At 41.3% G+C, this 18,890-nt stretch overlaps 1 protein-coding gene across 1 annotated transcript in view; it reads left to right on the top strand.

Annotated features, from left to right (window-relative positions):
• plxdc2b (plexin domain containing 2b) overlaps positions 1–18,890 on the top strand; it is a 119,241-nt gene that overhangs the window by 56,690 nt on the left and 43,661 nt on the right. Inside the window, exons 3-4 of the mRNA XM_085286983.1 lie at positions 7,751–7,897; positions 12,121–12,190. Coding sequence (XP_085143109.1) covers positions 7,751–7,897; positions 12,121–12,190 — 217 coding nt within the window. The remainder of the gene's footprint in view (positions 1–7,750; positions 7,898–12,120; positions 12,191–18,890) is intronic.

Below are 18,890 nucleotides of genomic sequence, written 5' to 3'. Positions count from 1 at the left end.
ATGAGGAATGAGGAATAAAACCGTCAGCGGCAGAGGGCATGCAGCAGCCGCTCAGATGATAAATTGTGCAGACTGCTCCTTTTTCAAATCCCTTATCATGTTGCGACAACACAAGAGAGACATAAAACTCCTTGTGGTCTCTCTGAGATGAAAATATACACTTATGTTCACATCTGGATGTTCAGATCTACACTGAGCTGATATTTAACCAGAGTCAAGCATGTCAGATTGCCAGCAAAAATATATCCGTTTTTCGGGGGTTTATCCATCCCACTTCTATTTGTGTGTTTGTGTAGCTTCCTTTGATGTGTAGTAATAGAGGTGTGGTTTATGGCAGAGACATGTTATTGGATGTCTGAGACCCCCCAAGTGCTCAGGAGGCACTTGGGGGGGTTACATGCTTCACTACATTCACTATTTATTTGTGTTTCTTAAGGGAGTCATTCGGTTTGCTAATTTTCATTACTTTGCTCGCCTGAGCTGCAGTTTCAGAACCTGCCCTAATTTGTTTGTTTTGTGTTTCGGTTTGTCGAGTCGGTTAAAAGATTCCCGGGGGATAACGTGTTTGGAAAGAGATGTTTACCGCCTTTACACTGCTCACCGTTTAGACTGTGTAATGCCATACCATCTCAGGCAGCTGCTGCAGCTCACGGATGCTCTTCCGATGAACCCACGCTTGTTTAAATTCAGTTTTGAGTTTCTACCTTGCAGCAGTACGGGTGTAGACGTTTCTCAGTGGGTCAGGCAGCTCGTTGGTTTGTAGTCACTTCTTCAGATGAACAAAGAGAGCCGGTAGTGTGTGTAGTCCACTCTGTGTATTTCTGAGTCCATGGAAATCGCTTTAAAGAGCAGCCCCATCAGACAGTTTGCAAATTAAATTCTACTGTAAACCCACAGATGAGAGTACACATTGAATTATACATTAGATGCCTGGATTCACTTCAGTCTGCTCACTGAATGTATTCTCCATTTGTTTCACTGCTCTCTGAAACATGATCACTTGTCCTGAGTTGCATTTAGTCTTTATCAGTCAATGTGGTTCTGTGCAGCCTGAGTTAAGGCTATAGTTTGGGCCCAGTCCAATGATAATCATTGGATTAAATACTGCCACTGTCCTCTGAGATATCAGGTAACCACGTGAATTTAAAGGGATGGCTTTGATTGTCCACTAGCTGCTTTTCCTACCTTCGGATTTCCACATATGAAGGAGCTGTGGTCAAACTACTAGTGCAGGTATGTGAGATCTGCCAGTAGGATGAGTAGAGGAATGTCAACTGACCCATCTGCTGATCTGTATTGTGGATGAACTTGATCTGAACTAACGTTATGCTCAGTAATTATAATGCGCATTTGTTCTTTCCAGCCTGTCAAATGTGTAATTGATCGATTATTTGATCGTTAGTTGTAGATCAGTCTGCGAACCCGTTGGCTGTGGCCTGTCTGTAGGGATGATGGTTAACAACTTCCTGCTTCTTGCAGTGGTGATTCTTTACATTCTGACCATAGATTCAGATAAACTGAAGGTGAATCATTCTCAGACAAAATCTGATATCAGCCAAATCCTTTCCTTTTCCAAATGAGCTGTTTGTGTGCAGGTGTGTCATGATTAAGGAATATTATTTGGATAACTAATAGAACCCAGAAATTGGCTGGTAGCAGTACAAGATCTAGTCCATTGATTATAAATTCTGCATGTCACTGTGTAGAAATCTGTTTTCAAAATGGAATAGAAATAGAAAATAAAAATATTATTACAAAATGAATACAAAAATTATAGAAATTAATGATAATGACGCTGCTATTCTCTTGATTATTATTGGATCCAGTTTTGCTATCCTTTGGTTTATTTTGGGTCATGCCTGAGCATTCTGGGAAATGGCCCGGTCCAACATTTTGCATTCATCATAAACCTTTAGTTCAGTTTCCATTCTGCTGTTACAGCAGGTCTGAAATACTCTGGCACAGCCATGATGATGTTTCCCTACCAACACCAGCAAGCTGCTGAAACTAGAAGAAGTGTGGCAAAAAGTAATGGATGGCAACCATTATCTACTGAAGAAGAGCCGCACACATGAGCGATGGCGTCCTTTAAATGCTTTTTCAAACACGCTTCAGCGTGATGTAACTGTGCACGATAGTGTTGTCTTGGGAAAAAGAAAGCTGGCAGATGTGCATCTTAATCCCAACATATTGAATCATTTATTCAAAGCTCGAGTCCTGCTGCAGCAGAGACATGATCACAGTTGAGGGGATTACAGTTTTTAGTGTACTCTCCTCTTATCCTCTGAAAAACCCCATCGAATCACAGCCGCAGCTATCTACTTTTGAATAACAATTTAAAAAACGTATTTTATTTCAGTAATGGACCCAGAATAATCTCAACGTGCTAAATTACTTTATTTGGTTCTACTTTATATTATAGAGTCATTCAGTATTGAAACTATGTTGGCCCAGATATTCAGGTCTCGGTATAATGCAATATTGATGTAATGGGCAGCCTGAGTAAATGCCTCAGACAGAGATGGGAGTGAATCGAGGATGGGTTTTGTACTCTGAATCTTTACAGCAGTTTGTTTTTGTACACGAGATCCACAAAGTGATCCATTATCAACAGCAATTACAGTATTTCTCCATCTCCATCTATTTGTAGTCTATCACTTTATGAAGAAGAGATGAAATACTGGATCTAAGAGACATTTTTTCAGCTTTCACATTCACCTTCTCCTGCTTGAGCTTTTCAGGGCAGCTGATCCACATCTGTAACTCTGTGGGTGTCAGTTTGAACTTATCCCCACTGTGTATGAATATACAACTGACATTTGACTTTACACTAATAATACACACATAACCACTGAACCTTCTATTCCACCACATCCCAAAGGTTCTCTATGGGATTGACATCTGGTGACTGTGGAGACCGTTTGAGTACACTGAACTTATTTTCAGGTTCAAGAAACCAGTTAAGATCATTTGAACATTATCTTCAAAGTAGTCATCAGAGGATGGGTACACTGTGGTCTTAAAAGAATGAACATGGTTAGCAACAATACTCAGGTAGGCTGTGGTGTTTCCATAGCTAAGGGACCTAGCTGTGGTGCTAAGAGGCTGACAGAGTGCCAAGAACTCGCCTACCATGCCACCACCCGCCGGTTCTTAGCTAACATGAGTGGCACCCGGTGTGGTCTTCTGCTGCTGTAGCCCATCTGCTTCAAGGTTTGTTACATTCAGATATTCTCTTCTGCTTTCCTTTGCAAGCTGGTAATTATCCTCTTAAATGGTTTTGTGGGAAAATCCCAGCAAATCAACAGTTTGGAAAATACTCAGATGAGCCCACCTGACACCAACAACCATTCCATAAATGGCCTGTATTTGTATAGCGCTTTACTAGTCCCTAAGGACCCCAAAGTGCTTTACACATCCAATCATCCACTCATTCACCCATTCACACACACATTCACACACTGGTGATGGCAAGCTACATAGTAGCCACAGCCACCCTGGGGCGCACTGATAGAGGCGAGGCTGCCGGACACTGGCGCCACCGGGCCCTCTGACCACCACCAGTAGGCAATGGGTGAAGTGTCTTGCCCAAGCACACAACGACCGAGACTGTGCAAGCCAGGGCTCGAACCAGCAAGGCGAACTCCCAACTCTTGAGCCACGATCGCCCCATGTTCAAAGTTACTGTAAACCTCTTTTTTCCCCCATTCTGATGCTCGGTTTGAACTTAAGCAGGTCATCTTAACCATGTCTACATGCATAAATGCAGTGAGCTGCTGTTATGTGATTGGCTGATTGGGTAATTCTATTGATGAACACTTTACCAGGTACCTATAGTGAATGATCATGTTAAACATGGGAAAAGTTTAATCAGACCCCTGAGAGCCAAAAGCTTATAGATCAGACTGCTCTATCACCCAGTTTCTATGTGTATTTGTCTCTCTATGATATCAAGGAGACGAGGTATTCCTCATACTATTACTATTAAAAAAAGAAATCTCAAATATGATGCACTAGGTGTTCATGAGTTCAACTGTGCAATAAGCTGAACTACAGAGGTCAGCTCAGGGACGCCGCAGTTTAAGCTGAAAACAGAGATGGGTATCTCTTCCATGTAGCTTCTAATAATATATTAAAAATATTCTGCTCCACATTTTTGGATTTATACTGTCACCAGTGATTTTTCAACTGTTTTTCTTTCTGGTGAGTGGAACGTCTAACAACCTCTGTGGGTTTTGATTTATGAAAGACGTCAGCTGTCTTTATGTCCTGCTGTGCGTTTCAAAATGCAATCGTGCATATGAAAGTGACTCTGCAGTTACTTTACCTTAAAGGGATTTCTCTAGGTTTAGACTTGTCAAAATGTCACCATGACTTAATGCCACACAGGCAGCTTTCATGATGATGTTTTTTATTTTGTTATATATGTGAATGATAGTGTAACATTTGTATGAATGTTTGTATAGTGGGGTAGACCAAAGGGCAAAGTGTTTAGGATGGATTTAAAGCGTTTTTTTCCTTTTAAATCAAGCATAGCGTGAGATCCGGTGGGCGATGAAGTCACGCTCAGCATCAATCCCAGCAGGTCTGCCAATCGCAGTGCCAGCCCTCATCATCTAATGGCTCGACAATACACACATTTCTGTTCAAGTCGAGTCAAGAAAAAGCCGCATTTTAGCCCTATTTTTAAACATGTAAGTGCATATGCATACACAAATGAGACCATGAAACGAAGCCTCGTTTCTATATCACTTACAGGCTTCAAATGGAGTAGCTTGTCATGTCAGAATGTTGAATGAGATGCTAATTCTTGCTCAGAGTTTGAATTTAACTTTTGGTGCTATCTTTACTTTGACTTGGCTCACTGACAACCTTTACTCTGGAGATGAATTCTGCATGACGAGGACAGGAAGAGGAAGACGATAAAGAACGGTTGGATAGTTGTTATGCTGAGACATATCCAGACACTATATGGTTGATTACAGTCACTTAATCCTGGCTGTCAGCATGTGCTTCACCGCGGCTGAAGCTACTTCTCCCACCGACTCAATGCAAACTTTCCACAACAAAGGAGCTACTATCACACACAAGTTTCTTAAAGGTTTCTTAAAGGAAAACTGGCAGTAAGAAGAGATTTTGCTACTTCTGATTTTAGATTCCTTTAAACTTTAATGGTATAGCAGGAAGTGGTCCCCTTAACCAAAAAAGCAAAAACGCAAAGGAAAAAGACAATGCCACAGGCATCTTAATAAGATCAGAATCAGAAAGACTTTATTTATCCCCAAGGGGCAATTAAGATACAACAGAGCAGCATGACATTGAACATTAGGACAGGGCATAAAGAGGCAATAAGAGTGAGATAATAAATACATAGAATATACAGTACAGATGTCATCCTCTTCCTTTTCACCTCAAGCCTCATTTGCTGAATTCAAGTCAGGCACTTAAACAAACGAGAATATGTATATACATGCTCAATTATTCCCAATATTGTCACAATTACTTATTGTCCTGCAACCCTCCACACAGCTGACAAGAGCCAGCTAAACAACAACATTAGCTGGTTTTAAGCTAACATCATGCCAGCTAATGTTAGGTTCTAGTATGCTAAAAATCTTTCCTTTCCCTCTGATAAACAGTTTGATTACATTTTCTCATGGGGAGTCCATCAGATGTTCATTTCAAAGACTGTTTCACTAACACCTGCTAACAGCAGCTAAATGAGGCTAACAGTAGCTAACAGCAGCAGAAACTACCAACAGTTCTGGATATCCTAAACAATCCACTTCAGTATCGCTGGTATCGGTCAAAAGTGAGCTTCTCTGGCTCACTGACCTGTATCAGACTCATTTCACAAAGTTTTACCGCTTCTTCCAGAATAAATAAGCATTGATAGCTGAACTGACAGCCATCCACAGATAGTGAAAAACTTTGGGGCAGATCTAGATCTGGTTCAGACATTAGTAGAAACACGCTGGCCAGCCACAGCATTTATTGGGTACAGTCTAAACTTAATGTTTTTGATCTCTCTTCGTTGACGAAAAGATGTTTGTCCTGTAGCAGCCACCCTAGTTATGTTTATACACTTGAACTGGGAGAAAAGGAATGCTGCAATCTTCTTTTATACAGTGTAACTTTAACCATAAGCACTGTCTACTCTTTTGAAGACAGATGAAGGCTAAACTCAAAGAATCCTAACTGAATCTCGGTTTCTTGACCAACTTTTGGACTGAAATCTAATTAAGTAGAGTTATTTGTTCTTTGTCTTGGCGCCTACCTGTTCGAGTTTCCCATAAAAGCCACCCAAAACCGAGACCAGAGTGGGAGCAGATTTCTCACCATGTTTGTATTTTCCCACACTGATTTTGAGTACTACACTTTACTTGTTGGACATTTTTGTGGATGTTTTAAAGAAACGGGACCTTCCTCTTTCAACCTCCCACCAAAACTATTTGTGTGAGCATTTTTTTTATGCTCCTTGTACTGTGTTTGTTATTCTCTTGAGAAGCCCCCACAGCTTCACATCCACCTACACCCAGCTGGACGATGGCGCCCTGCCCACCGTCCCCTTTACTTGAAGAACTCTCCAGCTGGCCCCTCTCACCTCTGAGGAGCCTACATCTCCCTCGCTCTCTCTGCGTGAGACAAGAAATCATCCTGTGCTGATTAGCAGGAAACTTTACAGCCCTGCATTTGTGTGTTTTACAAGTAGACTTGTTTTCTATTCTGGGAGTAATGTGCTGAATAAGGCTGCCTGAAGGGGCCTTTTTCCCTGACATGGTCTGTCTGCACGTTAATCTGTGATGAAAGGCTTGTGGCAGTGTTTGTTTAAATGTACACATTAATCAGAAGTAGCACCACCTACATGACTGAACTCCATTTGGGATTCAGATATTTATCAGTCCCACAGAGGCTTTGCCAAGCCTGAAACATTATCTCCCCTTGTCTTATATAGCAGGCTGAATATTGAATAGCGGTATTAGATTATAACTCTCTGAGGGGAAATATGAATCCTTGAAGCAAAACGAACTGAACAGGGAAGGATTGTGCTTTAATTAATGTTTGTCTCATGGCCTTTTGACAAGCTCTGAATATTACCGCCCATATATCAAAGCATCTGCAGAGCTCTGTGAGCTCCTATTAGTCAGATCACAGTCGCAAGTAATGTACATCCAGCAAAACATAAACTTTAACAGTGTTTCAAATAAAAAGACACAGCTGCAAGGTACCTCATTAGACCCTGCGGGAAACAGACAACACGAACATTCTTCTTAATTCTGCACAGGAAACAGTAAAAGCAGACAAGCCCGTCTCGTATGGCCTTGTAAAAGTTCATGGATGGCTCTGTTATTAAAGGCAGCCCTGACTTTGCAGGCTTTTTAAGAGAAAAAGGAGCTGATTGCATTTTTTTGTTGTTTAATTTTATTAGGAAACATTAAAAGCAGTACATGTGCTGAGCGCTTTAAAGGAAAGAGGTTGAAGGAAAGGACGGGGACTGTTATAATCTAATTTAGTGGGTAATTTGGTTAGCTGCAAAATTAAAAATACTGGATGTCAGTGAATTTCCATATGCATGTGTTTTATTTTTATTTAGTGGTAACTGTGTATTAGACTGCAATGAGCTGCACAATCTCTATTTTTAAATGTGTTTATATTCTCTACACTTTGCGCCCTTATTATACTGTACAAACTTCACAGATCGACTCAGACTCACCCGATGTATTATCTTATTTTCTCTTTCATTCTTCAGGAGGATACAGATCACAACTACTACACATCAAAAACGTACGGCCCTTCAGATCCGATGAGCAAGGGCTTGTGGGTAAATATCGACCAGATGGACAAGGACAAAGTGAAGATCCACGGCATTCTGTCCAACACACACAGACAAGCTGCGGTAAGTCAACACACATCATGAGATTTACTCGATGTTGGCATATTTAAAGACATTTGATACCAAAAATTATCCATCAGATGTGTGTTTTTCACTCTGATAAATGGTTATGAGCTATAATTTTGTTATCCTGAAAATGAATCTGAGCATTTTAAAGGAAATATGTTTACATCTGAACCTTACTTATGTTGAATTCTGTGTACAGGTGCTTTGATCTGCTTTAGCTCGGTTCACAGATGTTGGTGTTTTTTCCAGAAATGGACCTATTGCTCCATCTACAACTGCTGCTCACTACAATATCTTTGTTACTGTGGAACCACAATTATTATCCAACTTTAAGACATTTTACATTTGACACAGTAAAGATTGGTAGGACATAATAAGACTAACAGTCTTTCTGCGTTTAGTTGGACAAAGGCACAAGTTTTATATTTCTGCCACTGTACAACAGAAGTTTGTGGTTCCTTTTTTGTATATTTTTATATTTAATGACTGAAAAGCATGTTTTATCAGATTGAGATCAGGTGACTGACTTGGACATTGAAAAATGCCCCATTTCTTTGCTTTGGAAACTCTTGGGTTGCTTTTGTGGTATGCTATGGGTCATTATCCATTTGCATTGTAAAGCTCTGTCTGGTCAGCTTTGCAGCATTTGGCTGAGTCTGAGCAGAGAGCATAGCCCTGTACACTTCACAATTCATCCTGCTACTTCTATCAGCAGGCACATCATCAATAAACACTAGTGGCCCAGTTCCACTGGCAGCCATACATGCTCATGCCATAATTCATCCTTTGAGCTGTTTCTCTCCTTCATCCTTTTCTCTTCCTATCATTCTGGTTCAAGCTAATCTTGGTTTCATCTGTCAAAATAAGTTTTTTCCAAAACTGTGCAGACTCTTTTAAATGTTTTCTGCCAAAGTCTAATCTGTCCTTCCTGTTCTTGACTATAACCTTGTCATAAACCCTCTGTATTTCCATTCATGAAGGGGATACTTGCTTAGATGTTATGAAGTAGAAATAATTCACCATGCACTTTAGTTGACCCTTTTTAAGAATGAACCAGATTGTAGATTTGGGACATCCAACGAAGCAGACATAACATATAAAGCTGACTTAAAGTGTACAATTTGTCACTGTAAATGAGGAGGATCGTGACAATAACCCCTCTGAAAACAGTTATTTTCTTATCACTACACACACATTACTGGAAGGACTACGGTTGTTTTTAAGGCTAAAAACAGCAAGTAATTCTTCTTGCATTTTTACCATTAAAAGTATCCCTGCAGTGAAAAAATTAGAAAGCTCCCCTCCCTCCACCTCAGCACAAGCAGGTGATGCATGCAAGCTGCATACTGATGGAGTCACACAAGGCAGCAGCAGACTGACTGAGAAACAAAGCAGAATTGCAGTAAAAGAAAGAGAGAGAGAAAGAAAAACTGCCCAGGGTGAGCAATAGCTGGCAAGGATACAGAATAGAGGCCCACATTGTGAATTCTGCTCCTTTACCTTCAGCTGGGTGGTGATGGATTGAGCTATCCACTCTGAGGCAAGCTATTCATTTTAGCCACTGAACGTCCCGGCTAAGAAGCGAGGCGTTCTTGTAAACAGCATCGGGGAAAGGTTCTCTGACTTTGTTTTACGAAGTGAATTCCTAATTCAGCGGTCAACTGAGGAATCTGGAGTCAAAAGGAGACGCTGGAATTCTCGGCTGAATAATTTGATTTCATATTGGAGCGAAAGAAGCAGGGAAAACCATCTGTGCTGAACAGATCTGCGGCACAACCTCAGCAGACTAACGTTTTAAACAAATAGACTTTATAATGAAGACAGTTAAAGTCCTGCATATACTCCGAGATCTTCCTTCCAAACTGTGCCGGCTGCCAGCTATTACTCAAAGAAATTGGCTAATAAAGTTGTAAAACAAAATGCAGTCACAGAGGTTAGCTTCATCACCGGAGTGCAGAAAAGTTAAGCTCTGGATTGTCTCTATGGTCTTCAAGATTCATTGTGGTTTGCCACAGGATTACTCCCTCTGGCACAATCTGTAGGACCATGCATAATATCAGCATGTTCACTGTGGACTGTCCATCTCCATAACACTTACTGGCAGTGTCTGGAATTTAACCCGAGGGATAAAACAATGAATGTAAACTATAATTTATAGGATACATTTTTGGCTACCCTGTAGTCTCTTAAAGATAATTTTATTATGTCTCCGTTCATTTGAAAATATTTATAAATACAATATGAGCCCATCTCTGTGTAAAAGCTTGTTGTTTAAATATTTCCCGTGAGAAATGGTAGGCCTCAAGAATCTACAGCCATGCTAGCAGCTCTATGAGGGTACGCTGGATAATGCTTTGAGCTAAATGCTAACGTTAGCATGAAACATACATTGGTAACAGTGATGTTGATGATTTTTGGCTGGTCAAATTTTACCATTTAGAAGATTTTAGCATGGTGAGTTAGTGTGAAAAGAAATAGCTAATTAGTCTGGATGAAGCACACAGGAAAGCTATTGTTAGCTGTTAAACTTAAAGCATGACTTTCCTCCGCTACGAAGTGACCGGATAGACTATTTCTGCTAACTGTTACTACCAACTCCAGCACAGTGTTTCCTAATCACTGTGCAGTGGCACATACGTGTGTCGTGAGAAATCATCAGGTGTACCGTGCTCTAGATTTTCAAGGTGCCGAATTGCACCTCACTGAGAGGTGACGTGTGCACATTAGTCATGCGATTATTCCTACTAGTATGCTAGAGCAGTGTTTCCCAACCTTTAGGAGCCACGGCACATATTTTACATTAGAAAGATCACACGGCACATCACCAAACAAAAAAATCACCAAAAGCAAATTGATCATTTTCCCCCGTGCACCAGGTATAGCAGAATTGGTTCGATTTGACCCCAGTATAGCTTTTATGCTTTCTTGTAACCACTACTCATGCTAGGGCCTTCATCTCCAGGACCCAGGTCAGATTGACAACTTTCTCTTTTCAAATATGTATCTATTGCTATCATGCGCTGGATCGTCTCACAGTTGGCAACCTATTTAATTAGAGCAGGTAGTTGTACTGCCCTCTAGTGGAAGAGAATGTAATTGTTCTGCCCGTTACTCAGGCTGATTGCTTAGAGTACTAATCACACCTGATCATTTCTCATGGCACACCTATGCGCTGTGGCACAGTGGTTGGGAAACACTGATCTAGAGGGTTGAGATTTCTACCGGTAATATGTGTCTTGGGTTTTACCAAAAAGATCTTTTCTTGCCACGCCATTTTTTTTCTGTCTCAATCTAATAGAAATTTATAGTAAAACGTAAAAAGTGGTCTCAAGTGAGCCTTGAATTTTATGTATGGGTCAGTTCAGAGGGTAGGTAAAGACATATTTCATATTTCTCACTTTGGGAGTCACAGTGCTGACATGTAAGTCCCGAGCCATATCCTCATTTCTCTATATTTTGCTAGGAAAATGGGGAATAGTTGCACTGATTTATTGAAGCATGTACAAACATACATGGAAGAACAGTAAACCCTACTTTTGTCCACTGCCTTATTCACAAGGGGTCAAACTGTATAATATATTTGGCATTTTTTGACAGATTCAACTAAAGAAGTGGGAAGCATTTGTATTTTAGTGAAACAACCTTTGCTCATCGTACTTTATAAATTCAGAAGAAGATCTGGCTCTTTGAAAGCAGAATATAATGAACTAAGGGGTGGCTCAAGACTTCATGTTTTCCTAGGTAAAAAACGACCGCCACTGAATAGTTACATGCAGAGATAAGGTGTATATGTCATTTAATGGTCGGGCATTGTACAGCTACAAGCATTTCACCCCCATGTCATACTGTGTATGGTTGTGTGTGACAAATAAAATTTGAATTTGAATATAAGTATTTCTCCATGAGTGTTTAAGAAAGTACTGTCATTGCTTCACATTGTATATTTCAGCTGTGACATAAACATTTTTTTTCAGCAAAACTTTGAGTTCAGTGTTTGTCTTTTTTAGTTTGTAGGACTTCTTTCTTCTCATAAAGATTACCCTGTAAAGTAGAGCAGAAGTAACACACCGGGCACTTTGGTATTTGTTTTTCACATTTTCCTTCTGATCTAAATCCTCTTTGTTTTTTTAAGATCAAAACAGCTTTTTCTTGGATCCTGTCTTAGCTCTATCATCCTGACTGAGGTCATCTGTCTGTTTTTTGTTTTTGTTTTTTCACAGAGAGTTAATCTGTCCTTCGATTTTCCTTTTTACGGACATTACCTGCGTGAAATCACAGTGGCGACCGGTGGTAAGTGAACACTGCTTTTGCCCTCTGTTCTCAGTCGTATTTATTAGTGTTATTATTGGATATACTGCCTGTGCTTGGTATATTATACTGTACACAGACAGATTTTTATTGCTATGGGGTTTAGCAGGGAATGTGGTGAGATTTATGAAATGAGTCTGGAGTACAGAGGCATTTATGAAATGGGGAAGAAAACCACAGTCTGTGTGCATACATGTGTTCATGTCTGAATGTGTTTCTAGTACTTGGTGAACCTGTGGGTGTGGTGTGGCTACTGTACAAAGAGATATCCCCCCTAAATACAGAAAAGGGGACCAAACAATGAGTTATTTCTGCAAAAGATGCTTCTTGGAAACTAAATCAGGGAGATTCAGGGTTTAAAAACCTTGTCTGGCACAAACCACAGTACAAAACCACCAACAACAATCTTCCAGCCAAGCAGGCAGCCTGATACAAGACATTTACAGCTCTTACCTCCGTGGGATAGTCTGCTAGAGTAGGGGATAAAGCAACAAACCACTCCCAACACTCTGCACACCAGACTTAACTGGAGGAGAAACCAGACCAGTAGGTTTGGACGGGAGACAGGAGTCGTTCTGCCGAGTGACCCAGCGCACCCTGATAGACGTGGATAAAGAGGTTGGGGTATCAGAGGATGTGTATCTGGGGGCAAGACACATGACGCAGCAGACGTGTTTGCCAGAGTGTGCAAAGCAATTTTCCACTTGAGTCTTGATGGCGAAACCGCAACACCCCAACCGTCTATTATCACATCAAAGACTAAAGCCCTGCACTTACTCAACTATTTCAGAGATGTTGTGCAGCGTTTAACTGTCGGTGGAATAATAAAGAAATAATCAGTTGTGTCTCTTATCTTCATTCTCGTCACTGTCTCGTGTCCCCACTTGATCCTCGATCGCTGGGGAAAGTTCAGTGGGCTTTAGAGACGTTCTGGATGATGGTGAGGAGGAACGGATGGGCAGAGGCGCTACTAGCCCGAAAGAGATAACAGGAATTTGCATTTCTCCAGACAGAGATGGAGGGACAAGGCCGCGAAGAAGAGGAGGAGGAGGCAGCTATCTGCCTCTCACAGGCCTCGGGGACTTTGTCTCCGAGACACCCTCCTCATATCCCTCCATTTCAGGACCTATCAGTCAGCTCGCCCTCCTCTCACCACTGTACCATCTTTGCAGCCTGCCTTCATTTCTGTCAGCAGGTCACACTTTTTACTTAAGCAGATATTTTTCTTTCTTGCTTCCTACGCGGAAAAACTCTGCTGGAAAAGATAATTTCTTAACAGAGGGTGACAAAACGGCAGCGGAGTTGCATTCGGATTTCATTACTTTCCAAACAGTAAAGCAGCCAATCCTCAAACACATTAATGATCCAGGCACCAAGACTGGGTTGGCATGTATCCTGAATACACATCTATGGTCCAAGTGTACTTTTCAACTTTTTTGATACAGTGACTGTAGATTTAAACATCAAAAAGGCCTCATTCTAAGAACTTAAGGTGCATTTCCTCTTTAAACTGCCTACATTGATGGACTCTCATGTTAAACATGGCCAAAGTTTCAAATAATGAGGTTAGCATATCCCAGTAAGCCAGAAGCCTGAGGCTTCAAGTAAAAACACCCTGTTTTAGACTTTTTGTTGTAATATTTGCTTTATATGATGTCAGTGAGAGCAGATATCCCTATTTTGTTCACATCAGTTGAACAGCTCAGGCTGTGAGCACAGAAGCTTCATGCACATTCTGTTAGCGAGGGGCATCCAATCAAAAGAAAGGTGGCTTAAAGGGAGGTTGGCGTCAACAGAGACAGTTCTGGTGAACTGAGGCACTGGACAAAGGCCCAGTATAAAACACATAAAGATTATTCTAAACTACAGAGAGCCAACATTAAAGTACAGAGTGAGAAATTAACCGAGTAGGTTCCCATTGATGTTTTAGCTTTCTGGAAAAGTAATGGTGGCTGTTTTAAAATGAAATAAGGCAGATTACTGTAGATACTAATACACAAGGACGTCAATTTCTAGTGGAAACAGGTTCAAGGAATGTCTTTAACAATGAATAAAAATAATGAATACAAATATTAATAATAGAATTAAGACTTTTCTACTTTTCTTCAAAGTAAACTAAAAGAAAAAAGTGACGCATGCACATTTGAATAATTCTGCTTACAACATACTGCAGTCAGCTGAGAGCCAGAGTAGAGAGGCTGAGTGTGAATATAAGTGATGAAATATGATCTGACCGCTGCCAGCTGTGTGGACAGTTATCCAGCTGTGCACTGATTTCAGTGGTTGGTCTGTCACTTGTTAGAGGAAGAATGCATGCATCGGCTTACAGGAAACACAGGACAACTGCATGAATCAGCTTGGTTTTTTTCATGTTTTGCAGTCATTAATGTTTAAGGTGCCAAATGCATAACATTCGTGAGGTGTGAGGTACTTAAACTCTTGGGAACAAAAGCTCATATGAAATGTTATTAGAAGAAGACATGAGGAAGACAACAAACAGCAAGATTTTCATTAGAAAGAGTCGCCCCTCGATCTGGACTAGCAGCACTGCTCTGTTTTGTGTTGTTTTAAGAAAATCACTCTGTGCATCAGACTGCCACACTATGTAAAAATGTACTATATGAGAGCAATGTTATACTGTTCCTTCAGTCTTTGTGTTAGTGTCTCCCACCTGTTTCCCTTAGCCTCAGTACCTTGTTTAGAAATTGTCTGAGTCTCTTCTTGCCCTTTGTCATGTTATCCGCCAGTGCTGCGTGTCCCTGGCTCTGTGGTTACCAGTATTTAGTTTTTAGTGTTTAGTTTTTGGACTTTGTTTATTTTATAAATTTGAGTTTACACTGTCTCCTTCGATCCTTAGCCTTCCTACCACACAGCTGTCCTGTGACACCCACTCCCTCCCTAATTTTTTTCTTATCAAATCTCTGTGTGAATCCTCTTCTTGGCTCACAACTGAGCTGTGATGAAGAGAAAAATCCTGTAAATTAAACATCTCAGTACGAAGGAACAAAGATTGTCTAAACACAACGTCAGTAAAGTGAAGCTTTGACCTGGTGGGACTGCTAATTCCTGCTCATGTTTTTGGACAGCAGCACACACAGACACAGCTCCTGAAATAAAGAAGTGTCTTCCGCTGTCCCTCCTTTCTGAACGCTCCCTCTTTCCATTACTTCTATTTCTCTGTTGTTCCCTCGTGTATGCCTCCTGTTCTGTCCAGTCTCCTACTGCTGTAAGTGACGGCCATAATGAATGAATTGCCTCTCTATTGAGCGCCCCGCAGCTCTCACCTCTTTAGTGTATTGAGAGGCTGTCTGATTTTCTTTAGACTGTCAAATAAGTGGGATTATGTATTCAGGGGGTTGCTGGTGGTAGAAAGCAAAGGCATCAAGGCTAAGAAATAAAACATTTCAACCCTGGGCTTTATGTTTTCAGAGAAGTGTGTGTTTGGTTGGGTATTTTTTATTTTTTTATTTCTTTAGCTTTTAAGGGTTGAAAGTGGAGCCCAGAGGCAGAAGGTGAGCTACAAGCACAGGCTTGGGTAGAATGATGGGTGTCAGGTTTGTTTCTGTAATGCAGATTTGTTCACTCCTCTGCAGTGTCTTTTATTTTGAAAAATTTGCAGACTCACTGTTCAGTTCCTTTGTCTGACTTCCTCAGCAATAATGGTGCCCTTGCATATGTTGCATATGTGGCTAATGCCCTTGTCCCTTCTATAGTTTTATATTAAAAGATTCAAATTATTGAGTTAAATTATTATGTCTAATGATTATTTGGCTACACAATGTGAAACAGTCACAAACCCCATGCCATTTCTACTTCTAGAGGACTGAACTGAATTGCTTGAAGTATTCAGCTAGTTGTTTTTCATACTGCTTATTTTCTCAAGCACAACTTGTATCCTTTCTTATCCTAATGAAATACTTCTTTAAAATTGTCCCTGGCATCAAACTTCAAGGAAATACCCTCTGAAGTACCTACCTGTCAGGCATCATAGCAGCTAGGATGACAAGACATAAGGCTCAATACATGAGTGGGGCACAAGTGCCTTGGGAATCCCACAGGCAAATGGGAACCACAAAGAAGCCACCAGGAAAGTTGCAACCACCAAATACCTGCAGAGGGTAAGGCAAGTCCTGAGGAGTGAGCTGAATGGAAAAACCAAGATCAGGGTAATCAACACCTGTGCCCTGCCAGTGATCAGATACCATGCTGGGATAATAAGCTGGCCAAAGAAGGAGATAGAAGCCATTGACATCAAGACAAGGAAGCACCTTGTCTAGAAATCCTACCAGTGGCTGGACAAAGCTGGACTGAAAGAAAGCGCAGAGGCACTAATCATGGCAGCACAGAAACAAGCTCTGAGGACAAGATCTATAGAGGCAGGGTCTACCACACAAGGCAAGATCCCAGGTGCAGGCTGTGTACAGATGCAATCCAGTACATAACTGCAGATGGCAAGATGCTTGCAGGCTGGGGAAACATTGAATGCCATAACCAAGTGGCCGGCATAGTATACAGGAACATCTAAGTCAAGTGTGGCCTTGAAGTCCCGAGGTCAAGATGGGACATGGTCCCTAGGGTCTTTCAGGTACAGACAGAAACTGGTGATGGCTAACCAACCGGACATAGTAGTGGTGAACAAGCAGAGGAGGAGAACGATATCAAATGAGAGCAACATCAGGAAGAAGGAACACAAGAAGCTGGTGAAATACAAAGGGCTCAAAGAACCTGAGAAGATGTGAAGAGTAAAGGTAACAGTGGTCCCAGTGGTAATCGGAGCGCTAGTTGCAGTGACTCCCCAGCTAGGCGAGCGGCTCCAGCAGATCCCAGGAATAACATCGGAGATCTCTGTCCAGAAGAGCGTAGCTCTAGTAATTGCAAAAAACAGTGCAGGACCCTTAAGCTCCCAGGCCTCTGGTAGAGGACCCAAGCTTGAAGGATAAAGACCGCCCGCAGGGGTGAGAGGGGAATTTATATATACATATATAAGCAGTCCTTCAGTGAGCCAAAAGGACTGCTTTATTCACTCTAAGTTCACTCTGCATTCAAGACTTTACACAAGAAATATAGTCAGATCCATATTTCTTGTCTCCTGCTTTCAGTGCTGACAGCACTTTATACGGAGGAAATTCTGAGCATGGAGATCTTTGGGGAAAGATTGATTCCCCTCATAGTATGCTCTGCCTGTGATTTCCACAGTGATAGATGTGTTTTATAGCACGCCCACCATATCAGACATACGGTGACATGAAATGAGGTTTTATACTCTGGCCTCAATGACATTTTTCCCAAAAATTGTTTCTCAGCAGAGTTTTTTATGCCTATATGCCTTAGGCAGCCACCTTATATACAGTATATCTCTTGAACCTGAGAAGAAAAGAAAGAGATTAAATTCGTATTCTGACCTGTTGAGTGATTTTACTGTGAAGCACCACATAACTAAAAGACCGGCTGTCCTAAAATCAAGTGAGGACCAGATGTTTTCATGTACAGCATGTGATTTACGGTGTTAGGGTTATGTTAAGATTTCTGATTTAGATTTTTTTTTTAAGGATAGACATGGCTGTATGTAAATGTCTAGTTTTGACTGTTTAACACTTCCATCTTCATCTCCAGTAGACTTATGTATATATACAATCAGGACACAGCTATCTAGCTTGAAAAGCAGTGACTTTGTGTCAATGTACTGTTGCTTAAATACTTTGAACACCAAAGTTGCTTTGAAAATAGCAACTGACTGTGAAATGAAACCTGTTGGCCTATCACAATATTATGCCATGTCTTGAGGCATTGCTTCTCTTCGCTGCTTTCATTAATTATATAATTTACACAGACTGCCTCTTTCCAGTGTTTGTGCAAAGTTAGTAACATGCTGGCTTCATACTTTTATATATTGTTCTTAGGACACATTCAACAATTTGCTGCAGATTTGTTGACTACATTCATGACTAGGGGTGCAACGATACTCGTATCGATATTGAACCGTTCGATACAGTGCTTTCGGTTCGGTACGCATATCAAACAATACAAAATTTGTAATTTATTTTATCAACTTTCCTTCTGACGATGCTGTCTGTGTTGAGCGCTCAGTGAATCTGCGTTCGACTACTCCGCCTAGGCTGCACTGTCGAGCGCAGATCCACTGAGCGTTCAACACAGACAGCATTGTCAGAAGGAAGAGCGCAGGGCAAGCTAGCGAGACAGAAGTTAAGCTCTTCTAGGGCGACCGTGGCTCAGGGGGCTGGGAAGCGCGTCTGTAACTGGAAGGTCGCCGGTTCGATCCCCGGGCTCTCTGTCCTGGTCGTTGTGTCCTTGGGCAAGACACTTTACCCTACTGCCTACTGGTGTTGGCCAGAGGGGCCGATGGCGCGATATGGCAGCCTCGCCTCTGTCAGTCTGCCCCAGGGCAGCTGTGGCTACAACTGTAGCCTCCACCAGTGTGTGAATGTGAGAGTGAATGAATAGTGGTATTGCAAAGCGCTTTGGGTGCCTTGAAAAGCGCTATATAAATCCAATCCATTATTATTATTATCTCCTTGCAACATGGCAAATTGAACCTCCCCCACCCTCATTCAGATCTGGCATTTGGAATTATTTTGGTTTTCATGTGACGTATGACCCTGAAGGTAAGTGTGTCATGGACTAAAGTAAAACAGTATGTTGGATGTGCCACGCAATGCTCAAT

This window comes from Mchenga conophoros, linkage group LG9, assembly GCF_057382185.1.
Source record: "Mchenga conophoros isolate Kocher_MC1m ecotype Shallow Benthic linkage group LG9, M_conophoros_male_GT1.1, whole genome shotgun sequence".
NCBI classification, from domain to species: domain Eukaryota; kingdom Metazoa; phylum Chordata; class Actinopteri; order Cichliformes; family Cichlidae; genus Mchenga; species Mchenga conophoros.
This window is presented reverse-complemented; position numbering and strand designations above follow the sequence as displayed.